This window comes from Euprymna scolopes, chromosome 43, assembly GCF_053919585.1.
Source record: "Euprymna scolopes isolate OS-2025 chromosome 43, ASM5391958v1, whole genome shotgun sequence".
Classification (NCBI taxonomy): Eukaryota; Metazoa; Mollusca; class Cephalopoda; order Sepiida; family Sepiolidae; genus Euprymna; species Euprymna scolopes.
In genome coordinates this window covers 22,582,586-22,609,691 of record NC_136524.1, presented here as the reverse complement: position 1 = coordinate 22,609,691, position 27,106 = coordinate 22,582,586, and the positions used below count along the sequence as shown (strand labels likewise).

General features: G+C 33.1%; 1 protein-coding gene across 2 annotated transcripts in view; it reads left to right on the top strand.

Moving 5' to 3' along the window:
• The window catches only part of LOC145268233 (leucine--tRNA ligase, cytoplasmic-like), a 310,979-nt gene extending 286,892 nt beyond the window's left edge, over positions 1 to 24,087 (top strand). For both annotated transcript variants that reach the window (XM_080123554.1, XM_080123555.1), the window contains exons 30-31: positions 795 to 921; positions 23,789 to 24,087. In XM_080123554.1, coding sequence (XP_079979680.1) covers positions 795 to 921; positions 23,789 to 23,982 — 321 coding nt within the window. In that variant the 3' untranslated portion in view covers positions 23,983 to 24,087. The remainder of the gene's footprint in view (positions 1 to 794; positions 922 to 23,788) is intronic.
• The last annotated feature ends 3,019 nt before the right edge of the window (positions 24,088 to 27,106 follow it).

Below are 27,106 nucleotides of genomic sequence, written 5' to 3'. Positions count from 1 at the left end.
AACCTAATTTGAGTAAACTAAAAAAAGAAAAAAAAAAAAAAAACTATTAACGCATTAAGTTCCAGGGTATTTAATTTTTTTTACTATTGAGTTGAAACTTTGTATGATGACTAAAAATGAGTTAGAACACATAAATTGAAAGGAAAAAGTTGTTTATTTTATTTAGAAAGAAAAATATTGAATCTCTCATAAATAGGACACTGGGTACATGTGATATATGTATTTCAGAAATTAAAAGGCTATACATTCAAGATAAAATTTACACGTTAATGGTAAGGAGTAAAGCAGCTGACACAAGGAGTTACATTACATCTTTGATAAGTTAGTGGCTTACTATTGCAAGACTCATTTATATAATTTCATACGTTATAATCACGTATACATCATAATCACGTTGACACACCGGTTCCTGTTAGATTACCGAAGTTAAGCAACGTTGAGCTTGGTTATTATTAAAATGGGTGACCAATTTGGTAATTTCAGGCGCTGTATGTAGGAGGATATCGATACCTTCCTGCAAGAGTTGCAAAAACTTAACGTCGTCATCTCCCCTGATGCAGATATACATGCGACTGGGGACCGCTTGTGAATTTCATACTCCCATGGAGCTTCCTCCTTTGAAGGAAGCCAGTTAAACCCAAATAAGGTTAGTGCCGACCGACGCACGCATTATCGAACAAATAGAATTTTAGCAAATGTCACAAGAATTTTTAAGAAGGTTGTAACACTGTGAGAAATATTTAAAAATAATTTTTTTTTAATTAATTTTTCTCCTTAATTTATTTTTATTTCAGGATTCTTCCATTCGTTTTGTGAACGCTCAACGCTTTGTTCCTGCTCATGAAGTTGATGTTGCTGTCAAACCTAACGACACAGCAAAAGATTTAATGCAAAGAATTCAAGAAGAAACTTATCTAACAGGTAAAATACTTACATTTTATTCCTTCTCTCTAATTATATTTCTCTGAAAAGGAAAGATTTCAAAAGAAAGGCTTCGTATTTTTGACTAAAAAAAGAAGTTGAAGAGCTACGAAGACAGGAGTGGCACCTTTCAAACAGTTGAATTTTTTCTCCATGGCGGAATTTAATGGCACATCTCTGCTTTTTTAAATTACATTTTCACCCCAAACAAGGTTCATTGCTACTTTGATGTAGGGAGCTACTATCAGGAACATAAGTTGCAGGGATACTATGTAGGGGGTTGAGCAGCAAGATGTCTGTTCACATTACTCTTGTCAGTACAGTTGGGGAAGCAGAAACCCGAAGGGAATTACAAAGTCTAGCAGTTCTGGGGAAGAAACTATTTGAGTAGAAGGCTTTCTTACATCTAGAGATTTCTACTGTGTGTATTTATGTCGAGTGGGTACAAGGGCTTGTAGCTCATTGGAGCATCTACCATTAAAATACTTGTAAAACAGGTAGAGGGGTGCAACATTTCATCGATGGGGTAGAAGTTGAAGCTTAGATGACAGTTCTGGGCCTATCAGGTTGGTGACTCTCTTTTTAACCTTGTCCAGGAGTGAGAGACTAGTAACAGATGCAGCAGCCCAAATGTGGCAACAGTATGATGGCCTTGTAGAGATACAGGATACTTTCAGGCATAAGTAACTTTCTAGCACAGTAGAGAGAGCCCACTTTCAGGTAATGTATCTTTAGTCATAGCTATTTGTGGTTGAGAAAGTTTCTTGTAATTATTAAAGGAAACAAGCTTAGTCTTGACAGTATTGAATGTGACCATCCATTTTTGTCCCCATTCCACTACAGACTGGAGGTCTTCCTCCAAGGTTATTGCCATTGCCTTAGATATGTGTTCATTCATTTTCCCCTCGTGCCTGCTATAGAGCAAATATATCCATCTCAGAAACTATTTCATCAGGGAGGTCATTTATTAATATCAGAAATAATAAAGGTCCAATGATAGATCCCTGAGGTACTCCTGCGTTTATATCATATTGTTTAGATGTACATCTTCTCTTATTTAAGGAGGATTTAATTATGTTAAGTATTTGTCCAGTAATACCATAGGATCTGATTTTAATGAGAAGACTATCGTGCCATACCCTGTCAAAAGCCTTAGATATATCTAGAGCTACTGCCCTCCCCTGCCTTATCCAGTGCATGATGTATACATTCAGAGATTACAGTTAGGATATCTGCAATAGAATGGGCTTGCCTAAATTCATATTGATGGTCGGACAGAAGTTTAGCAACTGTAAGGTGTTGGACTAGAGCTTTATTAATTATGAACTCAAATATTTTGCCGAAAAATGGAAGGAAGCTAATGGCGTGATAATTTAATAGGTCAGTACTGTCGACAAAGTTTTTGTAAACTGATACCACAGAAGCAATTTTCCAACAGTCAGGAAAGCAAGATTTGTTAAGGCATTTGTTAAAGAGTTTGGAGAGAACTGGAGCAACCTCAGCAGAGCATTTTTTTAATAACACAGCCGGGATGAGATCAGCTTCGCATGCTTTTGAGGTGTCTAGGTTTTTTTATGATATCATATACTTGAGAAGCTTCTGATGCATGTCCATGACGAAGGTTGTTTTCTTAGAATCTCACACCTTCAATATCTGCAACCAAGAAACAAAACTTTCAGGTCATAAATGCATAATTTCAGTCATCATAACAATGCAATTTGCAATCCTCTATGATCAATTCGAGTGGAATAAAAAATAAGAAGCATTACTTCTAAATCCACCATGTCTATCCTCTGCTCTTTTGTTTTCTGGTGTTACTAGATCAAGCCCACTTTCATTTCTAAAACACAATCATGTATTGCAAAGCCAGAAACAAAAACAACAATTTGTATTATTTGGATTCATCGGACTATTGTTCTCATCTTGAGTGTGATTTTCACAATGTTTTGGTCAGTGTAACCTCTGATCTTCTTCAGGTGTATCTTGTCCACAAGGACCCATGGTGCAGCGGTTAGAATACTTGGAAAAATCAATTGCAAAAAGTGATATTCTCCTGAAAGTTGAAAATTCAATCTCTAGTGTGGGCGACCGAAAAATACAATTACGAATTACTTAGGACCTCTATCCAGTCATGGCTGACAGAACAAGAGCATGCTACCCCCGTGAATTAAATAAAGAGTTCTGTTCGAATATCCGTCCAAATTTCTGTGTTCGACAGAAACATTCCCAAGTTCGACAAGATACACCTGAAGGAGGTCGGAGGTTGCATCAACTGAAACATTGTAAAAAATCACACTGAAAATGAGAACAATAGTCCAATGAATCCAAATAATATGAATAACCAATCCTCATCTCAAAAATTCAGAAACGTCAAAAACAACAATTTTTCTCTACAAAACAACCAAACTAAACACCATGTAATAAATTTTTGAAAATGTAAACAACTTTTAAAAATTTTTTCCAAAATGATTAAACCTCAAAAATTGTTGATATGCTGGAAAATGGAACAATGAAACTAAGCACTACAAATAAATACTCGAAGATATAAAGAACTTGAAGCATGTAAATTCTAACCTGAACTCTTCTGATAAATATGTGATGAAAGAACTTAAAAGACAATTTACTACTAATGAACTGGCTTTTATTACTAGTTAACAATTTTGTGCCCATCATTATCATTAAATGGTTTGTCTGCATCCTGCCTTTGAAAACTCGATAATAAATGAAATATACAATGACTACTAATTAAAAACTTTAAGAATAATATTAGAGAACTCCATGGAAATTTCATCCTTCATCTGTTATATTGCCGTGCTTAAAAATAGTTCCATTTTATAAATGTCCTGCATGGACATAGACGCTATAATATTATTCTACCACTTGTATTCTAACTGAAATATCTAATATACTTCATTTTTTTGTTTTTTTTTTTAAATTACATTTTCACCCCAAACACGGCACGTTGCCACTTTGATGTAGGGGGCTACTATCAGGGACCTAAGTTGCAGGGGTACTATGTAGGGAGCTTAGCAGCACTTGAACTTCTGCATGTCAGTACAGTTGGGGAAGCAAGAAACCGGAAGAGAATTCCAAAATCCTGCAGTTCTGGGAAAGAAGCTATTAGAGTAAAAGGCTTTCTTACATCTAGGGATCTCAGCTGCTCGTCGGGTTTGTCGGGGGTATTTTAGTCGAGGGGGTAAAAGGGCCTGTAGGTCGTCAGAGCATCCACCATTAAAACACTTGTAAAACAGACAGAGGGATGCAACATTTCGTCGGTGGGACAGAGGCTGAAATTTAGATGACAATTCTGGACCTATCAGGTTAGCGACTCTCTTTTGGACTGTGTCCAGAAGCGAGAGACTAGTAGCAGATGCACTAGCCCAAATGTGATAGCAATACTCCATACATGGGCGAATGGTGGCTTTGTAGAGGTACAAGATACTTTCAGGCATAAGTAACTTTCTAGCACGTTAGAGAGAGCCCACTTTCTTTGCTGCAGCCGTAGCAATAATCTCGATGTATCTATTCCAACTCATGTTTTCTGTGAATGTTAAGCCAAGGAGCTTGAACGAAGTGCTCTCGGGCAGCCTTTGAGATTTGAAAAAAAAAAAAAATCACTCGACCGCTGGTCAAGTGTGAGGGAAAATTTACTTACCCCAAAATATTTTTACTCGTCTGACTTTGGCATTGTTTCAGTCAATAATAGTAAATAATTTTACAGCAATTCAAGAAATTACCGTGTGTATAATCTAACAAGAAAATATTTGTTTAACTCTTGTAAATCAACTATTTTATTACTACAAACATATCAGTAAATATTCAACAAAACGTTAAAATACAACACCAGTTTCTTTATATAGCATCATTCATATTATTGTTCCATAGAAATAAGAATCATTTCTTTGAATGCTTGACGGAACGATGCATATTTTTCCTCTTTCAAATGTTCGTCTTTACTTTTGTAAGCATGAAGTGTATATAGTTGTAGCATCGAAGAATTTTTTTTTCCAAATGAATTTCAAAATCAGAGAGCTAAATGAAGGCGACATTTTGACTACATGCCGAATCTGTAAATTTGACCTCTTGTTGACCTTTAGCGTGACCACTCTTTTTTTTTTTTCAATACGATATTCCAACGGTCTCACAGATAGAGATGAAAGAATTCACAAATGATGAGATATAGATCATTCTAAGTCACCGCATATTTGAAGGTCGTAAAATAAATGAGTTTTTCCCGTTTCTTTATTTAAAGAAATTTTATCGACTGGTGGGTGATTTACGACTTTTAGTCGCCCCAAGAAATTTTCAATCGATCAATGGTCGTGTAAAGTCTCAAAGGTAAAGTATCTCTAGCCATAGCTATTAGTGGCTAGTAAGGTTTCATGTAATTATTAAAAGAAATGAGCTTTGCTTTGGCAGCGTTGAACGTTACCATTCATTTTTTACCCCATTCCACTACAGACTGACAGTCTTGCTCTACTGTTTTGGCCATTACCTTAGATATGTGCTCATTAGTTTTCTCCACGTGCCTGCTATAGAGCGTGGTGTCGTCGGCAAATATACCCATCTCAGAGGCAAGTTATTTATGAATATCAGAAATAACAAAGGTCCAAGAACCGATCCCTGTGGCACACCCGCATTTGTGTTAAATGTGTCAAAATATATTTGGTTATTGGGGGTCTATCTCCAAAACACTTGCCATATTTATATTTGATAAATGCAGACTCACGATATTATTCTTGTACAATCACATTCCTAGATTTACATTCTAGTACTGACCGAATCACCAAAGTTAAACAATGATGAGCCTGGCCAATACCAGATGGGTGACCATTTGGGACTTCCAGGTGCTGTATGTGCTCTCTGCTTATCTTGGCATTGTTTCCAGTTGTCTTGGACTTCTCCTTGCCACTGGACTCAAGCAGTGCCGATTCAGGAGAGGTATGGCTGGGATTGGGCAACCCCCCGCCACAGAATTATACGGGCAGCTGCCCCTACAGGGGGTATCCTTTGTCTTTTGAGACTAAATGGAGGCATCATTTTTTTTTAATAGCACTTTATAATATTACAATTGGATTCATAATTAATATTTTTTCTTTTTACAAAGAAGTCACCAATTATCAAAGCCCAGAGGCCATTCAAGGATAAGGGTTAATGAGTGTTAATGTTATTCTTTTTTATATAGCTGTCTACTTGCATCAACATTATATATAGAATTTAATACTCTTTTTTTTTACCTGTGATAATTTTTGATGGACGAGAGGTTGAATATTGGACTGAAAAAAAAAAAGATTTTTTTTACTGATTTCAAATCCTTTGATCATAAGTAATTATCACTTCATGCACTGATGATTGTGTAAGCATGAAACATTAGTGTCTGCAGGTAAAAGATAATTAATATTTGTGTGTGCATGTATTTAGGGAGCCTGTTTTCATTCACTTATATTTATTGTGGGATGCCTAGTTTTAATGAAAATAGAATGTTTAAATCTTTTTATGTTGGCATCATGGTGTATTAATTTTGTGTTATTAATTAAAATATGTTAATATTGAGAAGGGGAGTGCGTTTTTTTTTTGTTATTTTTTTTGTATTTTTTAGATGTTGGCAAAATGAGACAATTCTTGAAGAAATTTGTATTGAGACTGGATATCCCAGAATTAATAGAACACTGGCCAACAAAAAAATTTGTCATGATGCCTAAGATGTTTCAACTGTTATTACTTTATTTGAAGGCTCTGTTTTTTTGCTATGGTATACCCCCTCTGTAGGAAGCCGATAGCTACATTAAAAACGGGCAAATCAAATTGATGTTTTATTGATTTTCTAGAATGGGGGCTCCGGCATCATTGCAGTTGATAGACCAACAGTAGTCTGCAAGCATGGTGACATCCCAACAACCTTGATAGCAAACTTCCATGTTACTGGGTCCTGGATATGACCTTAAACTATATCCAGTGGTGAGGCCCCAGCTTGTGGGCTTTAGGGAGTGTGGAGCCACCCTTTCATTGCCATTGCTCTCAGGTCCACTCTGACCTGGAGTAGTAGTACCTGTTAGGGTCCTAACTATGGGTTAAATAGAATCCAACTTGAAAACAAGAAATATATTCTATTAAAAAAATTTTCTTCGAAATCTTTAGATTTGGCATTAAATAACCTGAAAAGGGTTGATATGCCGTAAAACAAAAACAACCAAACAACCAATCCATGTCACTGATGTCTTGATGGAAGTGCTCCCCTTGCTTGTAGCTAACATTACCTAGATTTTCTGAAAACAGGAAAGATGGCTGTGCAAAAAATGTAATTTGATGCTCATATTTGCACTCAGTTGATGGAGACTTATAAGTAATGTTTCAACAAATTCTTTGTAGTTGGGTGCCTTCATTTTTCTTAAGGACAATTTTACTATATTTGTAAACACTGCAGGATTCATACAATTAGGGAAGTTTGTGTCATTCATTAAATTTTGAATCTGGGGTTCATAAAAAGTTCCAGCTTTTAATTTCTCTATGGTTTAACCTAGAAATTGCATGCAAATATATTTGAAACAGTCGCTATCTTTCTCAAGAGCCTTCACCAACTATTTCATGATGCCAAACTTTATGTGAAGAGGTGGAAACACAATTTTGGAGTGCTTCACCAAAGGTAAAGCCAGGACATTGAGAGAGCCAGGAATCAGTTCACTGCGAACAGGCCAATCTTTTTTTTATTCAGTGCTGTGTTCTTGCCCTGCTATTCCACAAACACAAAAAGCAAGAAGATTTTGTATAGCCATCTTGTAGGTCGAGGAGAAACCCAAACATTCTCAAATCGAGATATATGATCCATTAATGCTGTCTGTATAAAATCTTTTCCAAAACAAATTTGATTTCATCATATTTTTCTTTGAGAGTCTTTGACTGGTCTCGAGGAACTGATCCATATAAGTTGCCATTGTGAAGAACACATTTTAAACTTCTTTTGGAATTGTCTATAAAAAGCCGCCAATTTGAGAATAATATTGTTTGACACCAAGCTGCCGCAGCAGGCCAACAATGTCATTGCAATATACAATGTCATTTACCTGAGTGAAATATGGCAAGAATTCAATATGGTATTTTCTATAGAAGATTATAAGAGTTCCAGGCTGAAGTAGATTTTTTTCTTTGAGTTTTGAAGCTAAAAGTTCAGAAGATTCTTTGGAAAGGTTGAGATCTCTAGTCAGATCATTCAGTTCTCCTTGAGAAAAAAGCTGTGGCAGTGAAGAAAGAGGAAAACCGACATCTGAAACAGTGGCTTCATTATTGCCAGCTGACAAGAGAGGTTTGGTCTTCATAAACAGGCAATTCCAATTCAGGCAAGCCTTTAAACACTGGAACAGAAATTTCATTACAGTGTGGAATTGGCTTAATTGCAGACTTGAAGTTTAAATAAATTAACAAATTTCTGTTCTTCCCGTTGATTCCCTTTATTTTGACTGCATAGAAATAGCAGTCATCAAAATGGTTTTTCAGTTCAGGCCAGACCATTCGAATACCAAAGCAGGGTGACTTTTTATCTTTTTTGTCCACTGTTAAAGATGCTCAACACATTGCTTGCATACAATATGGGGTGCCCATGCCTTATCTTGATTACCCAGCATTACTTTGAAGTAAGCAAAGATAAGCACGCTTCACAAATTTACTGATCCCTTTCCTGTCGGATTGCAACGTATATTCCCTGCAAATATAGCAAAACACATTTTAATTGTTTAAACAGCATCACCTAGGAGATTAGCCATGCTTAATTTTTGCTCTCAAAATTTTCAGTGAAAGTAAAATAATCCAGTTTATTTCCTGTCTGACTTATAAATGAATTTCTAACATTAAGAGAATAAACCTTACCCAGAAAGCAACAAAGACGTGTCATAATCGGTAAGCCTATTTACTATTCATTGTCCACTTTTTGCCAACTACATACTTCATTGTATAGCAAATTTTATTTTTATCTTAAGGTTTGTGATGTCATAATCAATTAACATACATCATAATAACAACCTACAATTGTAATTATGAAGCTAGAATGTATATAGAAACATGCCTAATGTAGTGTCATCACATGAACCTATGCTTCACAGTCAGATAAATTATTCTAAAAGATAACGACTCTGAAGACTATAATCCACTGGTATATTTATTTAAAAGAAAATAAAAACTAAAATAGAAAAATGACGGATACAAGAAAATAAAAACACTAACAACAAAGGTCAGAAAAATGGAATGAAAGAATCGAAAAGACTGAATAAGTTTGTAAAAAAATGGAACATGAAATGTTACGTTACATGACAAAGTAAACAAACACATTGTCCTAAAGAAGAAATGAATAAAACATACTGTTGATGCCAGGGATGGGAGTGGATAAAAAGAAAAGAGGCCTGCTGTGTTGTCAGTGATTGCAAAAAGGAAGTAAAGACCAACCGAAAGAGGAAATTAGGAAGAAAGTAACTTTTTAGTTAAGAGTAACAAAGAGATAATGGGTTCAAAACAGGCAGACAGAACACTTAATTTTAAAGTAAAAGAAAGGTATAAAATAGCAAATATTTCAACAACTTTACTTGATAAGAAAAATTTATATGATTTTTGGAATCGGCACCCCAAATTAGTTTAACTCAACTTAGAAACCAAAAATGTGTTGGCTAGTGATATTAATTATGGAACTAGTCTCAAAGTTTTAAAATGTCTGTTGTTGTTGCTATTATTATTATTATTGGCTCACAAGGAGCTTTCACACAGGTCATAAAGGATCTCTTCTTGTCAACAACCTGTAGTGTTCTCTGGAAGCTGAGTGACAGCAAGTCTCTCCAGATTTCCAGTACTCTTCACCTTGTTCAATGACATTTGCAAATGAATTTGCATTACTGCAACAGCCGCTTACCATTGATTTCACGCTAGCAGCAACCATTGGTCTCCATTGGAGTGTGAGTGGCAATAAGCTTCCCCAAGGTACCAGTTCTCTTGGCATTTGTAGAGCAGAGGTCTGGTCAGCACTCTCTCCTCGGTCTTTCCATCCTCCTGGACTCTTCTCTCATTCCTTGGGGGAGTTGGGGGCTGATTGGGTAATGGGAGAGGCGATGGAGAACATAGATATGCAGCTTCATTGTTCTTGGTTCCATGTAATGTTTCGTGTTTTGTCTCTACAGCAGCTCGCCTGGCTTGCGCATGTGGCTCGTGTATTAGTCTCCACATTCAAGGGTTTTCCTTAATGTTTCAGCTGTTTTCATTATTGTTATTCGTTGTATCTTTCCAGTCATTCCTCTGATTCCAATTTCTCCCATTCTCTTAAAATTTTTCGGAATTGTTCCTAGTGCTCCTACTATTATAGATACTATCTTGATTTTTTTTATCATCCATATCCCTTTCTGGCTAGCTCAGTGTATTTGCTCCATTTCTCCTTTTCTTTAGTCAGATGGGACAGCAAAATCTTTTGTTTCTTGTTAATTATTACGACATCCAGTCTTCTTGCTTGGATGGGTTTATCAGTTTGTATGTCCATGTCCTATAGGATTTTGTGATTCAATTACTGTTGCTGGCTTATGTTTGTACCGTTTGTCTGTGCATTCGAGATGCAGTTGTTTTCACAATTCCCAGTGTACGGCCCTTCCCGCTGGGTCATGCCTAATCTTGTATTCCTTTTGGGCTAGTTTGCTACATTCACTTACTATATGGTTCATCATTTCGTTTTTTTGTTCACAGAGTCTGCATTTGTTGTTTTCTTGTGTTTTGTCGATCTTTGTTTTGATGTGGTTGGTTCTTATCAAGTTATCTTGTGCTGCAGTTATTAGGGATTCAGTTTCTCGGTTTATGTATCTTTTTTGCATCCATGTCCAAGTGTTTTCGTTATTCTTGTCTTCTCCTTTGTCTCTGTTTTCTGTTTTATTTAGTGTCTCTTGCTGCCATGATTATTTTTTCAGTGTTTTGCAGTATGTATTTTTCTAGTTCTTTTTTGGTGTCATTCACATAGTCTTCTATACAAACTAGTCCCCTCCCAATGTCTTTTCTTTTCACATAGACTTGGTCAACATTGTCTTTCAGGTGTAGTGCATTATGCATGATCATGAATTTCTTGATCTTCTGATCGAGCTCTCAGTTCTTCTTTAGTCCACTCTATGAACGGTTCAGAGTATCTTACTATTAATACTATCCATGTATGTATACCTTTTATTAGGTTTCGGCTATATAATTTAGTTTCCAGAAGTTTTCTTGTTCTTCTGAGGTATTCCTTTCCTAGTCTCTCTTGCATTATTATTTATTACTTTTTATTATCATTTTTATTATTTTTATCATTTTTATTATTATTATCTATCAAGCAAGATTCTTTTGAATTTTGTATGTGCATTGCATATAATCACGTTCGCATGGAACATCTCATCATGCAAAGTTTTTAAAAGATGTTCCAATTTCTATCCCTTTTATTTTTTAATCAACCTTATTTTTTATTACTGTTGACTGTTTGTAATTTGAGCCACAAAAACATAACTTAGCACTCAGCAAAGTACAATTTTCAGTCAAAAAAATCTATAATTATCATCCCTAAGTGATAGTTTTGAGTACTCAAGACCAAGCATCAAGTGAAACTAACCTACACTCCTCAATTCTCTCTAATTGCTTTAACATGGCAGGCTACTTTCCTCTCTGCTGAAAGAACTCTGACAAATATATGCAATCTTTCACAATAAACACCCGTCTAGCTGAAACCACTGTCAATAATTTTCCCCATTCTTTATCTGTGCCTAAATCAAAACGTAGCTTCCATGAACAAAGCTCCTTTCTTAGAACTGCACGCCTGTGGAACTCTCTACCACTTGCCTGTTTCCCACTTGACTACAACTTGGATATCTTCAAGTCCAACATAAACAAATTTTTGATTAACCGCCCCTTAAATAAGACACTTTATCAAATCTCCAATACTAACGATTACTACGACATTATCCGATTGATTACTATACACGCAATAACCCTTATCCCCGAGTGGCTTCTGGGCCTTGATAAATGGTGACCTCCATGTAAAAAATATATATATATATATATACAGGGTGAGCCAAAATAATGGTCCTATCTTTAAATATAATCATATATATATATATAGGACCCTTATTTTGGCCCACCCTGTATAAAGACTTAGAGCGTACATTTGTGGCACTCTCCCCTTAATTAGAGAACAGTCTGGAATCAGATAACCAGGCTTTCATATGTTTTTGAGCAGCCTTACAACCCTGCATTAGTTATATTTTCTCTACCCATCTCCCTCAAATCAGAACTGCACACTAATCAACTATATCTCTGACAATATAGATGCAGCACTCTCCTTAGATACTAATGCCTTGATACATGTATTTGGGTGGGAATTTTAATGTCCACCACGGTAATTAGCTTGGTTTCTCCGTTTACACAGACACAGTTGGTAGCAGTACACAGGGTCTAAAAAAGAGTCTCAAATCCAATAAGTCCCGCACTCTTGGCCAAGTTCCAGTCTCTTTCTCATCGCTACAATGTTGCATCCCTGTGTCTGTTTTACAAGTACTTTAATGGAATGTGTGTTGTAGCACTTGTTCCCCCTCAACATACATATTCCTGACTAACTTATGAAGCAGCAAAATCACATCCTTCAGGTTTTTAGATGCCGGAAACCCTACTTTAATAGTTTCTTCCCTCAGATTGATAGACTTTGTAATTCCCTTATTTCCTGCTTCACCGATTGTACTAACCTGAAATTTAAATGTAATGTGAACAGACAGTAACACACTGCTCAATTCCTCAGTTTCCTATTAGATACTATCCCAAATGTAAATTTCAATAATTATTCTAAGTCTCTCTCTCTTTCTCTCTCTCTCTCTATATATATATATATATATATTTCTCCATCTGTTTCTATCTCTCTATTCCTCTTTCTCTCTCTATTCCTCTTTCTCTCTCTATTCCTCTTTCTCTCTCTATTCCTCTTTCTCTCTCTATTCCTCTTTCTCTCTCTATTCCTCGTTCTCTCTCTATTCATCTTTCTCTCTCTATTCCTCTTTCTCTCTCTATTCCTCTTTCTCTCTCTATTCATCTTTCTCTCTCTATTCATCTTTCTGTATTTCTCTCATCCCTCTCTGTTCTGTCGTGCAATAAAGATGAAATGATGAACACATAACTTGATTTGTTCCTTTTTTTCCTTTTGAAGCTCTTTATCTCCCTTTTTTCTTTTCTTTTCTCTTATTATCTCTCTTTTTCTCTCTTCCTCCTCCAACTCCTCCTCCTCGTTTTTCCATTGAAAGCATTCATTGCATCTAACATCTTGTCTAGATTAAAGCCAAAAAAACTCATTAGTCCTTCACAAATAACATGGCCTCAGGCCTAGATGTTTTAAACATTTTTATTTTCTTTTAAAGTTGTCCAGAAAAGAAAATGCCATAGGAGAAATGTTTTCGGTTTTTAATCAATGCTTCAAAGAGGTGAATATATTAGAAATAAATGTCTCAAATGTGATAGCCGTGAGTTCAATTCACATGCATAGCAGCATATTTTTATTCTCTCTATACCTCCTAATACATTTCACTAAACAAAATCTGAGAAGAAACTGTTACAACGTTTGCGGACAACCTGTGTAAAATAATAATAAGTGACCATTTATATATATATATATATATATATATATATATATATATATATATATATATATATACTAGCTGTACCCGGCCACGCGTTGCTGTGGCTCAGTTTGTTAAAATGGAACACATGTGAAAGTAGAGAAAAGTTTTATTCTTTTTTTCAAGAGAATGTACAAATTATTTTTTTTTTTTAACAGATGTTAAGAAAATAAACAGAAAAATACTTCCATCATTAATTATGCAAAAAAATAAATAAAATGTTGATTTAGTGTTTCAATATGCTTATAAATTACGATAAAACTATCTGAGTATGCACTGTTTTACGGTTGTTGTAAAAATGGAACGGAAACTTAAATTTTGCTTCATTTTAATCTTTCTTAATTTTTTAATTGTGCCCCCCCCCAACGAATATAATCAAAACAGTAACATTCAACAATTGTACTTTATGTATATAAAACACAAAATGGGTGTTTGTATTACTGTACACATAGATTCGAAAAAGTTGTCAAAAAACAAATATATAACAAATAAATGTTATCAAAGGCAAGATAAGTTACTTTTCTGCCAAACTGGATATATTTTTTGTGTTTTTATTCAATGTAACATATTTATTCAGCTCGAAAAACATAGTGTTTACCAATGTATTCGAAAATTCAAGATGGCGTCTCACACCCTCTTTAACACCGTAAGTATGGAAAAAGGTGTTATAAATAAAAAAAACTATACAAAATACTATTAAAAACCCGCCGAATATATGTCAACCTATGTCACGGTAACATATATTGAGTGAGTTTTTAACAGTATTTTATCCTGTTTTTTATTTATAACATCTTTTCCCACACTTACCGTGTTAAAGAGAGAATCAGACACCATCTTGAATGTTCCAATACATCGGTAAACACTGTATGGTTTTCGAGCTGAATAAACATGTTACATTGAATAAAAACACGAAAAATATATCCAGTTTGGTAGAAAAGTAACTTATCTTGCCTTTGATAACATTTATTTGTTATATATTTCTTTTTGGACAACTTTTTCGAATCTATGTGTACAGTAATACAAACCCCACAAAATATTTATTAAAAAAAAAAAAAAAAGTTCATAACGAAAGGGAAATAATTCACTTTTTTAAACGAAAAAGTCAGTTTACCTAACTTACTGTATTAATGCTATTTTTTTTTAAGCAAGAAAAAAAAAAAGGTAAATATCCAGATATGCTACTACAGAACACCGACCACTCTAATTTGTTTTTTTATAGGTAATTGAGGTCGCTGACAACGAATCTGATAGTCAAACTTGGGGCAAATTTACCGTTTGCATGGTATTTACCCCTGAACCCACGAACTTCTTTCCACCATTTTGCAGCTTCCGTTTATGCTACGCGCATGCACGCTGTAGCATAAACGACGGCTTCACCAAGCAAACTACGTTGGGGGGGAGGGGATTTTTTTTTTCCTGGACATAGAATTTTCTAATTTTCAAAAATACATTATAGTGCTTTTTGGGTGGAAAATTTAAAATTAGCTGAAAAAGAAATAAAATAAGAAAAGGAAAGCACACCAAGTTGGAGTGGGGGGGGGGGTAATTTATCTGTTTTTTTGTTTTTTTTTACCTGGAACATCGAATTTTCAAATTTTCCGTAAGTAACGCACCGACATTTACCAATTAGAACACCATTTAACATTTTCCGAAGATTTTACTTTGTACATTGGGGCGCGAGCGGGGGGGGGGGAGGGTGTGATGTTGGCGTGCGCGAACAAATTAGAGTGGTCGGTGTTTTGTATAGTAGCGTATCTGGATATTTACCAAAAAAAAAATATTTAGGTTTGACTATAAATTCCTAAACTCATTTCACCCTAAATAATTTAGGTGACTGAAATAGGAATCTAATTGACTCTTTAATTCTTTGAATAGTATGTGAGAAATTCATTTTTCTTCGAGTTATATTGAATTCATTAATACGGACTTTAGGGGCTTTTTTCGTAATGTTACTGTAAAAATTATCTTTTATTGTTACAAATTACGATGCTTTAAAAAAAGCAAAAATAAATTCTTGCGTTTTTTATTTACTACTGAAAACCATAACTTTAGTAAAGGTATTTTTTGTTTAAACAAAATAAAACATTTTCACTAAGAGTTAAGTAAAAATAATTAGTTCATTATATTCTGCGATCATTATTTGAAAAATACTGTTATTTTCATTAAAATTCGTTAATTTCCTGATTTTTGGTGAATTTTTAAATAAAGGGAGGAGTCAAAATGTGTATACACTTTGAGCGTCGGCATTCATTTTGCGACCACGTGTGGTTAATTTAAATTAAAGTTCAATCACATGGTTACATTATCAATAATCATGTAATTAAACCCATTGAAAATTTACCGATATTGTAAACACATTCTGTTTACATTAAGCCTGTAGTGTTTTTTTAGTGATGCAATGTTGTCAACTGAGATTTAAAAAAACCCCGCGAGATCAGGAGAAAGAAATGTCCAGAAAATCGCTAGATTTTTAACTTATCGTCTGAAATTTTCAAAAATCGTTAAACTCCATAATGTTCCGTGTTTTTTTTTTTTTTTTTTTTGCTGTTGTTTCTTGCTTTTTACACTTTTAGATCGTATTTTAAACTAAACTTCGGAGGTTGGAATGCCCCCCCCCACCTAAAATGTACTTGGAAAAATCGATTTTATAGTGAGATTTAAGAATGGTTAGTCGAAAAAAAGGTGAAAAACAAGACAAATAATCAATAAATAATTGTTACCAAAGGCAATAAATGCTACTTTTTTTTTACTTACATGAATGAGTTTATTTTATGTTTTAAAGTATTTTCAAGTGCTTTTCTTTATTTTTTAATAATCTAATGCGGGTGTGTGGGTGCCAAAATACCTCCAGATTTTCTAGAATTTCCCGCTAGATTGCAAACGAAATCTCCAGATCTAGCAGGAAAACCGCTAAATTGTAATACTGGTCACATGACAGGAAGCGGTAATAAATAATTGTCCCTAAATAAAAAAAATGGCTCTCGGTACAAAGAAATCCACCTATTTATCATAGAAAAATTAAGTATAATGTTATAATTAAAAAGAAATATATAAAAACACACATGGATATAGTAAACATATTATACCAAAACGTGGAAGCCATCCGTCCAGTGGTTTTTTAGACAATTAATTCCGAACGAACCAACACTTACATTTTTATATATATATATATATATATATATATATATATATATATATACCAAAATACCAAAATATATACCATATTATACCAAAACGTGGAAGCCATCCGTCTAGTGGTTTTTTAGACAATTAATTCCGAACGAACCAACACTTACATTTTTATATATATATATATATGTATATATATATATAAAAATGTAAGTGTTGGTTCGTTCGGAATTAATTGTCTAAAAAACCACTAGACGGATGGCTTCCACGTTTTGGTATAATATGTTTACTATATATATATATATATATATATATAATAATAATATAATATATAATATATAATAATATAATATATATATAATATATATATATATATATAATTTTGTGAGATAAAAAAGGAACAAACCAAGTTATGTGTTTCGTCTTTATTGCAAGACTTCTCTGAATGAATGAAATTAAGAAAACAAAACACCAGTCCAAAATATTTGAAAATATGTTTTTTGATGTAATGTATGACTTTGCTCCATTCCAGAAACAAAAAAATCGTTGGAAATTCCAATATTTTGATGGATGTTTTTTTAACTTATGCTAACTTTTTTTTTCATACAAATAGGTTGACAAATAAAATAGTAAAGCAAAATAGTTTTTGACTAATTTTATAATTGTATTTCCTAACAGCCAATTAGCCGAATCTTGAAAAACATGGGGTCTGCGATGGCTGCATGATTTAGACTCTGATTACTTTTGCATGTTTTAAATTTATTTCTCATATAAGTAATATTTGCTTGTCATTGTGACAAAACACCAGTACAAATATTTGAAAATATATTTTTGATATAATGAAATGTATGACCCTGTTTCATTTGTTTTCTTGATTTCATTCATCTAGAGAAAGTCTCACAATAAAGATAAAACGTTGATGAACGCGTAACTTGGTTTGATTCCTTTTCATCTCTCTATCTCGGAATACTATTCTCATTATTCTCATCACCCACACACACCCACATACACACATATATAATTTAGAAAGTGGCAGGTATCCAAATATTTACATAAAAGTAGTAGCAATCTAAGAGTCACACTAATTAAAAAGCAAAGCTTCAAAAGGATTTTATTTTAAAACTTAATTTTTTAAAAGGACAGATCAGGGTTTTGTTTAACTTTAATAATCCCAAATCCAACATGTCTGCTGTTAGTTAAAAAGATACTTTTGTGGCTGTTACAGTGGTAAAGAAATTGTTACCGAGATTAAGAACACAAAAATGATTGCATGTAATTTATTTTGGTCGATATATGAATAAAAAAATTTTTTTTTTTTTAGATCTATATAATGCAAACGATACATTTTATGAATTTTTTTTATTTAAAATAGTCTATAACACAAAACGAACATAAACCAAGCACTAATGGTAATAAACATAAAAACACTAACAAAAAATCTAATTTACCTCTTTTTCACCCCAAACAAGACATATCGCCACTTGGAACTTAAAAGGGCTATTTTTGGGGGATGATGTCTAACAAGAGAATGTGAGGAGTTGAGCAGCAAGATGTCTGTTCATTTATTTACTAGTATATTAAAGGAACTTTGTGTGTGTGAGTTCGTTCCCTATAGACTCGAAAATGGCTGAATCAATTTTTATGAAATTTCACACAAAGGTGCTTTATGTGCCTGGCAGTGTTCTTAGGCTTTATATTGGAATGTCTGCAATTAGCATTGAATCGAAAAAAATCTGATGAAATAAGGAACAGGTGATTTTGACAACCTAACATCACAAGTGCATTTCAAAATGGATGTTTCTGTTTAAAACACAAGTGCACCATGATGCTTGACTTCTTCAATTTTAAACTTAAAATCAAGTGATTATCACCACGCGAGCAATAAGGCCAGCCATATAAAATTAACAGTAGGTTCTTTGATATGACAGGGTCGCATTTAAAATGAATGTTTCTGTTTAGATCACAATTGAAGCATGATACTTGACTTTAGCATTTTAAACCTTAATTCATGTAAAAAATAATTTTATTAAATCAACAGTAGGTTCTCTACAATGTAATGTAAGCTACAATGTATTGTACATTAAGTCACTGTGGAGAGGCATGTGAAGTTCCCTCCAATGCCCAACTAGAGCAGGCAATCAATCAATTTGATTGAAAAATGGATGATTTCACTGATTCTGACGACAATAAACATGTGAATGTGAAACAATTTGTTGATCATCATTCAATCTCGAGTAAAATTTGGTCTCCCTGCTAGTATAAATAGAAAACTCGGATCAGCTTGCTTGGTTGATGAAACCATCCATCTGGTTTTTGACTTTCGGTTTCAAAATACTTGTCTGTTTACCTATTTCATGGCCATCTTGCCTTGAGTCAGATTTTAAGAGCTACTGCTGCTATTGAAGGCATGCACAAGGTCACCAATATTTTGTTATCTATATATTAATACCTATATGTAGTTTAACCCTGTTGAGTTAAAAAGACTGATGTAATGATATACAACATATAACTATAACCAAAGGCAAGAATAAATTACTTAGATAAGTTTTTGTGTTTTAACTTATTTTTAACATGTTTTTCTTACAAATAAATGTAGTTCAAACCTGCTGAGTTAAAAAAAACAAAAACTGATATAAAACATAACTATATAACTATAACCATATTCATAACTATATTCATAACTATATTTATAACTATATTCATAACTATATTTATAACTATATTCATAACTATATTTATAACTATATTCATAATTATATTTATAACTATATTCATAACTATATTCATAACTATATTTATAACTATATTCATAACTATATTCATAACTATATTCATAACTATATTTATAACTATATTTATAACTATATTCATAACTATATTTATAACTATATTCATAACTATATTTATAACTATATTCATAACTATATTCATAACTATATTTATAACCATATTCATAACTATATTTATAACTATATTTATAACTATATTCATAACTATATTTATAACTATATTCATAACTATATTCATAACTATATTCATAACTATATTCATAACCATATTCATAACCATATTCATAACTATATTTATAACCATATTCATAACCATATTCATAACTATATTTATAACTATATTCATAACTATATTTATAGCTTCTAGTAGTGCTCCTGTGCCCTGTTGGGGTTTACTTTTTTTTTTTTAGTTCAAACCTGCTGAGTTAAAAAAAACAAAAACTAATATAAAACATAACTATATAACTATAACCATATTCATAACTATATTCATAACTATATTTATAACTATATTCATAACTATATTTATAACTATATTCATAACTATATTTATAGCTTCTAGTAGTGCTCCTGTGCCCTGTTGGGGTTTACTTTTTTTTTTTTTAGTCTTCACTTAAAATAGTAATACCTCTTATTTTTTAATCAGCCGAATCAAATCAAAAGAGACTGCAAATTGCATTGTTATGATGACTGAACTTGTGCATTTACGGCGAGAAAGTTTCATTTCTCTGTTGCAGATGTTGACGATGTGTAACTATAAAAGCAATTTCTGTTATAGATGTGCATCAAAACTGGAGATGCATCATTGAATTCCTGACAAAAGTGCATTGAGAATGGTGGTGACTATGTAGAAAAATAAATTCTGGAGCACAAAAGGTTGTTCGTTTCAATGGTATCATACCAGTTTTCGTAGTTCTTAAACTTTTTTAGTTAAAAAATAGGAGGCGTTACTTTTGGAACAATCCTTGTATATAAACAAAGTTTCCTTTGCACATGATCTCATAGACATCTGTTTATGGAAATAGGCTGCTGTTTTTTGACATCATATAACATTTGAATGAGGATATTAATTAAACCAGAAATTTTAAAGGCAAACTAAAGGTAATAAAACATGTGGATTCTCCTTGCGATAACAATCTTAAACAACTGCCATAAATATGATTCTAATTTCAACCTAATTGCATAACAGACCAAGGAATTCTCAATCTCTCTCCAAAATTTATTTTATTTTTGTTTACTTTAATTATTATTATTTTTTTTTTTCTTATTTAGTTTTAAGCCAGGATAAGATGTTTCTACTTTGTGCCCCTCGCCCCATATATAATATATTATTATGATGATACACAAATAAAATTAATTTTTATTTTAAACTTTTTTGGCCTGCCTCAAACTTATTAGTAAAGTTCATTAAAATCCTATGCAAAAGTTAATCGCGATCACGTTTTCTGGGTGCCCAGTTGGCAGAACGTAGAATTCGTCAACTGCAATTCCTTGCATAGGGGTAAGATCGTGACCTTCGGTAAAAAGTAAGGACTGTGATAAAAAGTGATGCCATGTTTATGAGTGCAAACACATAATATCTATCAAACGGTGAAAATGCTGATAATCAATGGGGACTTTTGTATACAAGCATTAGAAAACTTTTTAAATTGCATTAAAAAAAAAAAAAAGAATGCAACACAATTCCGGTATTTTTTTTTGGTGCTAAATTCTTTTTATTATAAGTCTTTATTTGATTTAATTTCTGTCTAATATAATATTTATTTCAGTCAGTCGTTAAATGCAAATGTTTCTAGAATACCTCTCCCTCCAAACAAAGAAAAAAAAAGTTGTCCTTGTTTTAGGATTGTTGCTTTATTTTCTCTATAAATATAAACAAAATCTTCCTCCCTCTTACTGCCACCTTCCTTTTCCTCCCTCCGTCTGCCATAAGCACCGATACCCCGACAAGCATGAGTTCGATGAATGGAAACCTTCAATGCGTTGGAGCCTCTTTTCTCTTCCCTGCAACCTCTTTCCCACAGAAGAGACGTAGCGAGCCTGTCCCTGCTTTATCGTTATTTTCATGGCAGGTGCTTGTTATATAGTTCATTATTATTATTATGATTATTCTTTTCTTGTTGTTATTAAAAGCGATTCTTAGAGTCTTATTAAGAGGGATGTTGTGAGTAAGAGAGAGATGTTGTAAAGAGAGATTGTTCATTTTATGACGAGATTCATATATAAAAAATGTTCATACTTAGAAGTGTAGAAGCTCTTTGAGTGAGGAGATAGTGTTGAGACATTGTGTAGACAGTCTTAGTGTTCATATTGTGTATGTAAAGACATTTTAAACCACATGATATACAAGACATATAATAACAATTTTCACTTTACCTTTTGGTAGAATTACAACACAAAGACGACATTTATAAAAACACATGATGGGTTTATTTCTTCTCATGACCGGCCATGGTTTTCTGAGTCAAGAATTCAAAGCTTCACATTCTAAGTTTCAAAAGTGATCGTCTCGCTTCTAGACGTTCGAATGTCCATGTCTGGACTGTCGTCCTCAGACTCTCTCTCTCTCTCTCTTCCTCAGTTTCTCCTCTAGTTTCTCTCAAGTTTCTAACTATATCTAGAACTTCCCATTTTCCATGACGTCATACACATGTTAAAACATGTGTCTTCTTTCACGTGTTCTGGACATGCGTGTCCCAAACTTTTTCCTTTGTTTACAAAAGGAATTTTAACTTATATTCCCAGTAACCTATATTTCCAATATGTTAAAAACATGTTTATTAAATTATCTTGTAGTTGCATTCTTTCAATTGAATTTTTCATAACAGAATTGACAACGCACATTCTTTTCTTGAAACTATTTTATCTCTAAGCTAAACAATGGTTTGTTTTACATTCCATTTTCTAATTCTCTCTCGTAATCTATTTCTAAATCTAATTTATGAGGTTCGAATTTCGTCTATTCTATTTCATTTTCATTTTAACTAAATCTCTCTATTTTTATACTTACATGAAAAGGGGACAGCCCTTATCATGTAACATGCTCATCTGAACTTCGATCTCTGGTTCCCCCTCGCCAGACTTTCATGAAAAACACTCGTCTAATTGGAACCACTGTCAACAATTTCCCACACTCTTTATCTGTGCCTACACCTAAACGTAGATTCTATGAACAGGGCTTCTTTCTTAGAACTGCTCGCCTATGGAATTTTCTTCTGTTTTCCTGCTTTCCAGCTGACTACAATATAGTTGTTTTCAAGTCTAACGTAAACAAGTTCTTAGTGAACCGTCCCCCTAAGTAATTCCAAGTTACAAAATTCCCACTAATGTTCACTACGCTAAAATCACAATGACTAATGTATACCCATTAACCCTTATCCTCGAGTGGCCTCTGAGCCTTGATAAGTGGTGACCCCTATGTAAAAAAAAAAAAAAAAAAAAAAACTGAACTTTATTCAGTATAAAAGATGACTTCAATAAGTTTCCAGACTTTTTTTTGTACAGGCACTTTTATTGATAGTACACACATGAAACTCTAGTCCCCTTCGAAAGTAATCTCCTCTGGCTGCAATGCACTTGTACCATTCCAACAACTTCTGGAAAGCCCCACGGAATTCTCTTGTGTGAGTGTGTCGATGATAGCCTCTTTCATCTCAATTGTCTCATATCATCCATTACATGATTTTGATTTTAGAAGTCTAAAATTTAAAGCTTAAATGTGCTTGAAAACAAATCGAAATTCAGGGGATCTTGCTGGTTGATACCTAATGATTACAGATCAAATTTTATGCAAATTTGAAATATTTGAACTTTCAAATGTCAAATTTTGTCCTATTATACATCCTAAAAACCCTTTAAAATACTTCAATTATTTATTAATTGATGTCTAATAGACATGTTAAAAAGTCGTAATGATTAGTTAATTAGTTTAGAAGTGAATCCTGTACACACATATCTAACTTTATACAGACGGATAAAATCCTTTTTGTATATTTATTAAATTCTTGTTTTCTATTTATTTCTTATTGTTGTTACAAAATCCGTCCATGAACTAAGGAGGAATGAGTATCTTGGAGAGTTTAGTTTTCCTGTCTCTAGACTTATGAGAAGAGAAGGATGGGAAATGCAAACTCTTGAAGACTGGCTAATTATCATCAGATAAGGGGAACTTGGAATTGGCAGAAAGTTTAAGAATGACCACACAAAATGACCCTTGTTTCTTGTTTTCAAGTATTTCTATTAATATTTCTTGTTTCTTGTTTTCAAGTATTTCTATTAATATTTCTTGTTTCTTTTTTTATCTTTTAGAAAAATCCAAGGTTGCACTGTGGGAATATTCCCGTCCAGAAATTGATTCTAGAACATGGAATGGCTGCCAGAATTTGACAAGAATCAATCCAGATCAAAAATTCATAACCAATGAATTAAATTTTACTGTTGCAATGGCTGACAAAAATAATTCTCTTAAAAATGTTAGAGAATTGGTTTATACAATTGAATAAAGTTTAAAAATACTCCCAAATGCACAATTTATGAGTAGAAATTATATCTGGTCAGAAAAAAAAAAAAAAAAAAAATGGGGAAATCCAAGTTTTCTCTTCACTTAACATCACTTTTTTCTTGTTTGGGGGTCAGACGTTTTCTGGTAATTATGCAACCTCACTCTCCACTTATGTTTTAGTGGGTTAGCAGTCTCCAAATTTAAAATTTTGTTTCAGAATCTTCAATTTCATTTGTCTGAAAACACCAGTAATAACATTATCTTATTAAGTTGGTGCAAAAATAATGTCATTTTTTGACATTCAAGTATACATGTAAAACGACATTATTTTTGCACCAACTTAATATCTTTGATTGTCTTATCCATTTTTCTAAGCATTATTATTATTTGCGTCATCAGCTTATAATACGTTTTGAAAATCTTAACAAAATAAAACCTAACCCTATTCAAATTTCTGATAGTAGATGCTTTACACAATATACTTAAGCTAGTATAATCAAGGGAAAATTTCTATATCACTAGTCTAACGCAGAAAAGGTAGAACCCCAGTCTATAGATGACAACTTTTGGCCTGACACTCTAGATAACTTTCAAGTGCTCTTTTCCTATGGTTCAGAATTGTTTATGAGGATTGATAATTTGGATTATTTGAACTACTGTTCTTATCATGGATGGTATTCTCATGATGTTTTGGTTGATGTAACCTTCAGCCTTCTTGTGTTACTAAGAATATAATTACAAATTGCTTAAGAATTCTACTAGGTCATAGCTGGTGGAATGGATTGAATAAAGGGTTCTGTTCAAACTTCCATACAGATTACAAAGTTTGATAAGATGCACCTGAAGAAGGGCAAAGGTTATATCAGCCAAAAATTATGAGAAGAACATTCAAGATGAGAACAGTAGCTTAAATAAGTCAAATAATACACACGGTTCGTAAATCAAATGACTCATCATGAGCAATATGAAATTAAAAAAAAAAAAACCTTTGCTTAAAAATTTTGTAGTCTTTTATTATTTATTTTCACAACGTTTTTTTTTACAAGGAACTCACCACTTATCAAGGCCCAAGGTCACTTGAGGATAAGGGTTAATGAATGTAAGATGGCAGTGTAGTAACCGCTAATGATGTAAATTGGGTAGAATTTGATTATTTATGGTGATGGCTCAACAAGAATTTGTTTATATTGGATTTGAAGGCTACCATGTTTTTTGTTTTTATTTTTTTCAAAGGAATTACCACTTATCAAGGCCCAGAAGCCACTTGATGATAAGGGTTAATGAGTGTACAGTGATCAAAGGGAACATGTCATAGTCATTAGTAGTGGAAATTTAGTAAATTGTATTGCTTAAGGGGATGGCTCATCAAGAATTGTTGGTTGTTGTATTCAACCAGGAAGCAGGCCAGCGGAACAGTGTTCCACAAGTACGCAGTTCTTGGAAAAAAGCTTTGGTCATGGAATCTGCGTTTAAATTTAGGCACAGATAGTGTGGTGAAAATCTTATATAGTAGTTATAGCTAGTAGCGTTTCAGCTGATATAATCTCTGTACTTCAAGTGTATCTTATACAAATCTGGAATCTGTACGGAATTTCAAACAGCACCCTCTATTTAATCCATGGTGGTAGCTTGCTCTCATTCTGTAAGCTATGATCAGGTAGAAGTCTTAAGTAATTCATAATTGTATTCTTAGTACTGCCTGTACTGAGGATTGAACCTTCAACCTCCAGGAAACTGTCATTGATTATTGCTTAGCATTTCATCAGTTACACCACAGGTTCTTGACAGAATAATACAGCGTGACAAAAAAAAAAACGGGCCCCCAACTCTAATAAGGCCCCGTTTCTTAATGTTTTGTCCGAATGAAATGAAACTTTGGTCATAACTAGTTTATTATATTCAAAACATCACATCAAAACACTGGGGTCTTTGACCTTTTTTTCTCCGTTCTAGAGCATATGTTCTAGATGACCTCCATTTAGCTTTTGTTTTTTTTGGGGTCACCCTGTAACATGCTACCCCTTTAGATTAAATAAAAATAGTGTTTGCTTAAAAATTTTAGTCTTTTATCATAAAATGCCATGACTGACAAGTCAATCTATACATACAGTTCCTTTAAAAGTTAAGTTGGATTAATTTTGTTTTCTTCAACAAAAAAAAATACTGCTGCCATATTTTGTGTGTTATTGGGGGTAAAAAAAAAAAAAAAAAAAAAAAAAAAAACGATTCTGTCTCATGTTGCACCAGATACAAGCCACTTTAATTTGTTTAAACTCCCGAGGCAATTCACTGTAGGAAAAAAACAAAAAATTTTAAATTGTTTTTCTTTTCTGCTTATAAATGAATGAAATATTAAAAAAAAAAAAAAAAACAAGTGCAAAGTTTTGTTAAATTAATTTGTCATTAATTCATTATTTAAAACAAAACTGTTTTTGATTGAAATAAAATTGTTGTGAATTATATCCTCATATTGGAAAAAAAAATGTAAAAATGAATAAAGTGACTTTCTTAAATGTTCAGTCAAATAGCATTTTTTGTTTAAATTATTATATTTTCTTTCCATTCTTTTATGTTTATATTGAATGACTAATAGAGTCTATGGCTATTCAAATTGGATGGAAGGGACATCCAATCATATTTGAACTACTTCCCTTCATAATATTTTTCAGTACTAGTACATATTTGAGCCTATGGAGCATGCCATCAAAGTTGGCTCCAAGCATCACCAGATCTCTTTTTACCATTGATGAGGTAGATACTGACTTAACAGAAAATTGTATGATCTTTGGTCCCCTGACAAAAGGAGGGTGGACTTGTAAATTCACCCTTGTCTGTTCGTCCATTCGTCTGTCTGCACTTTTCTTAATAATTACGCCTTGGAATTTTTAAAAATTTTGGACAAACATTAAACATGATAACAAAAGTAACAGAATGGATTTTCTGGGAAAACTCCAGTTGCCCCCCCCTCCCCCTTTAGGAGTGCTTTCAAGTTAAAATAGCTAAAATTGACATTTTTGTGCTTATTAAAAAAAAATTGATGCCTTGGATTTTTATAAAACTTTCTGAAAAGTCCTAATTAACTGATTTCTATATAATTTTGTTTGTCTATACTTTGCGATAACTCT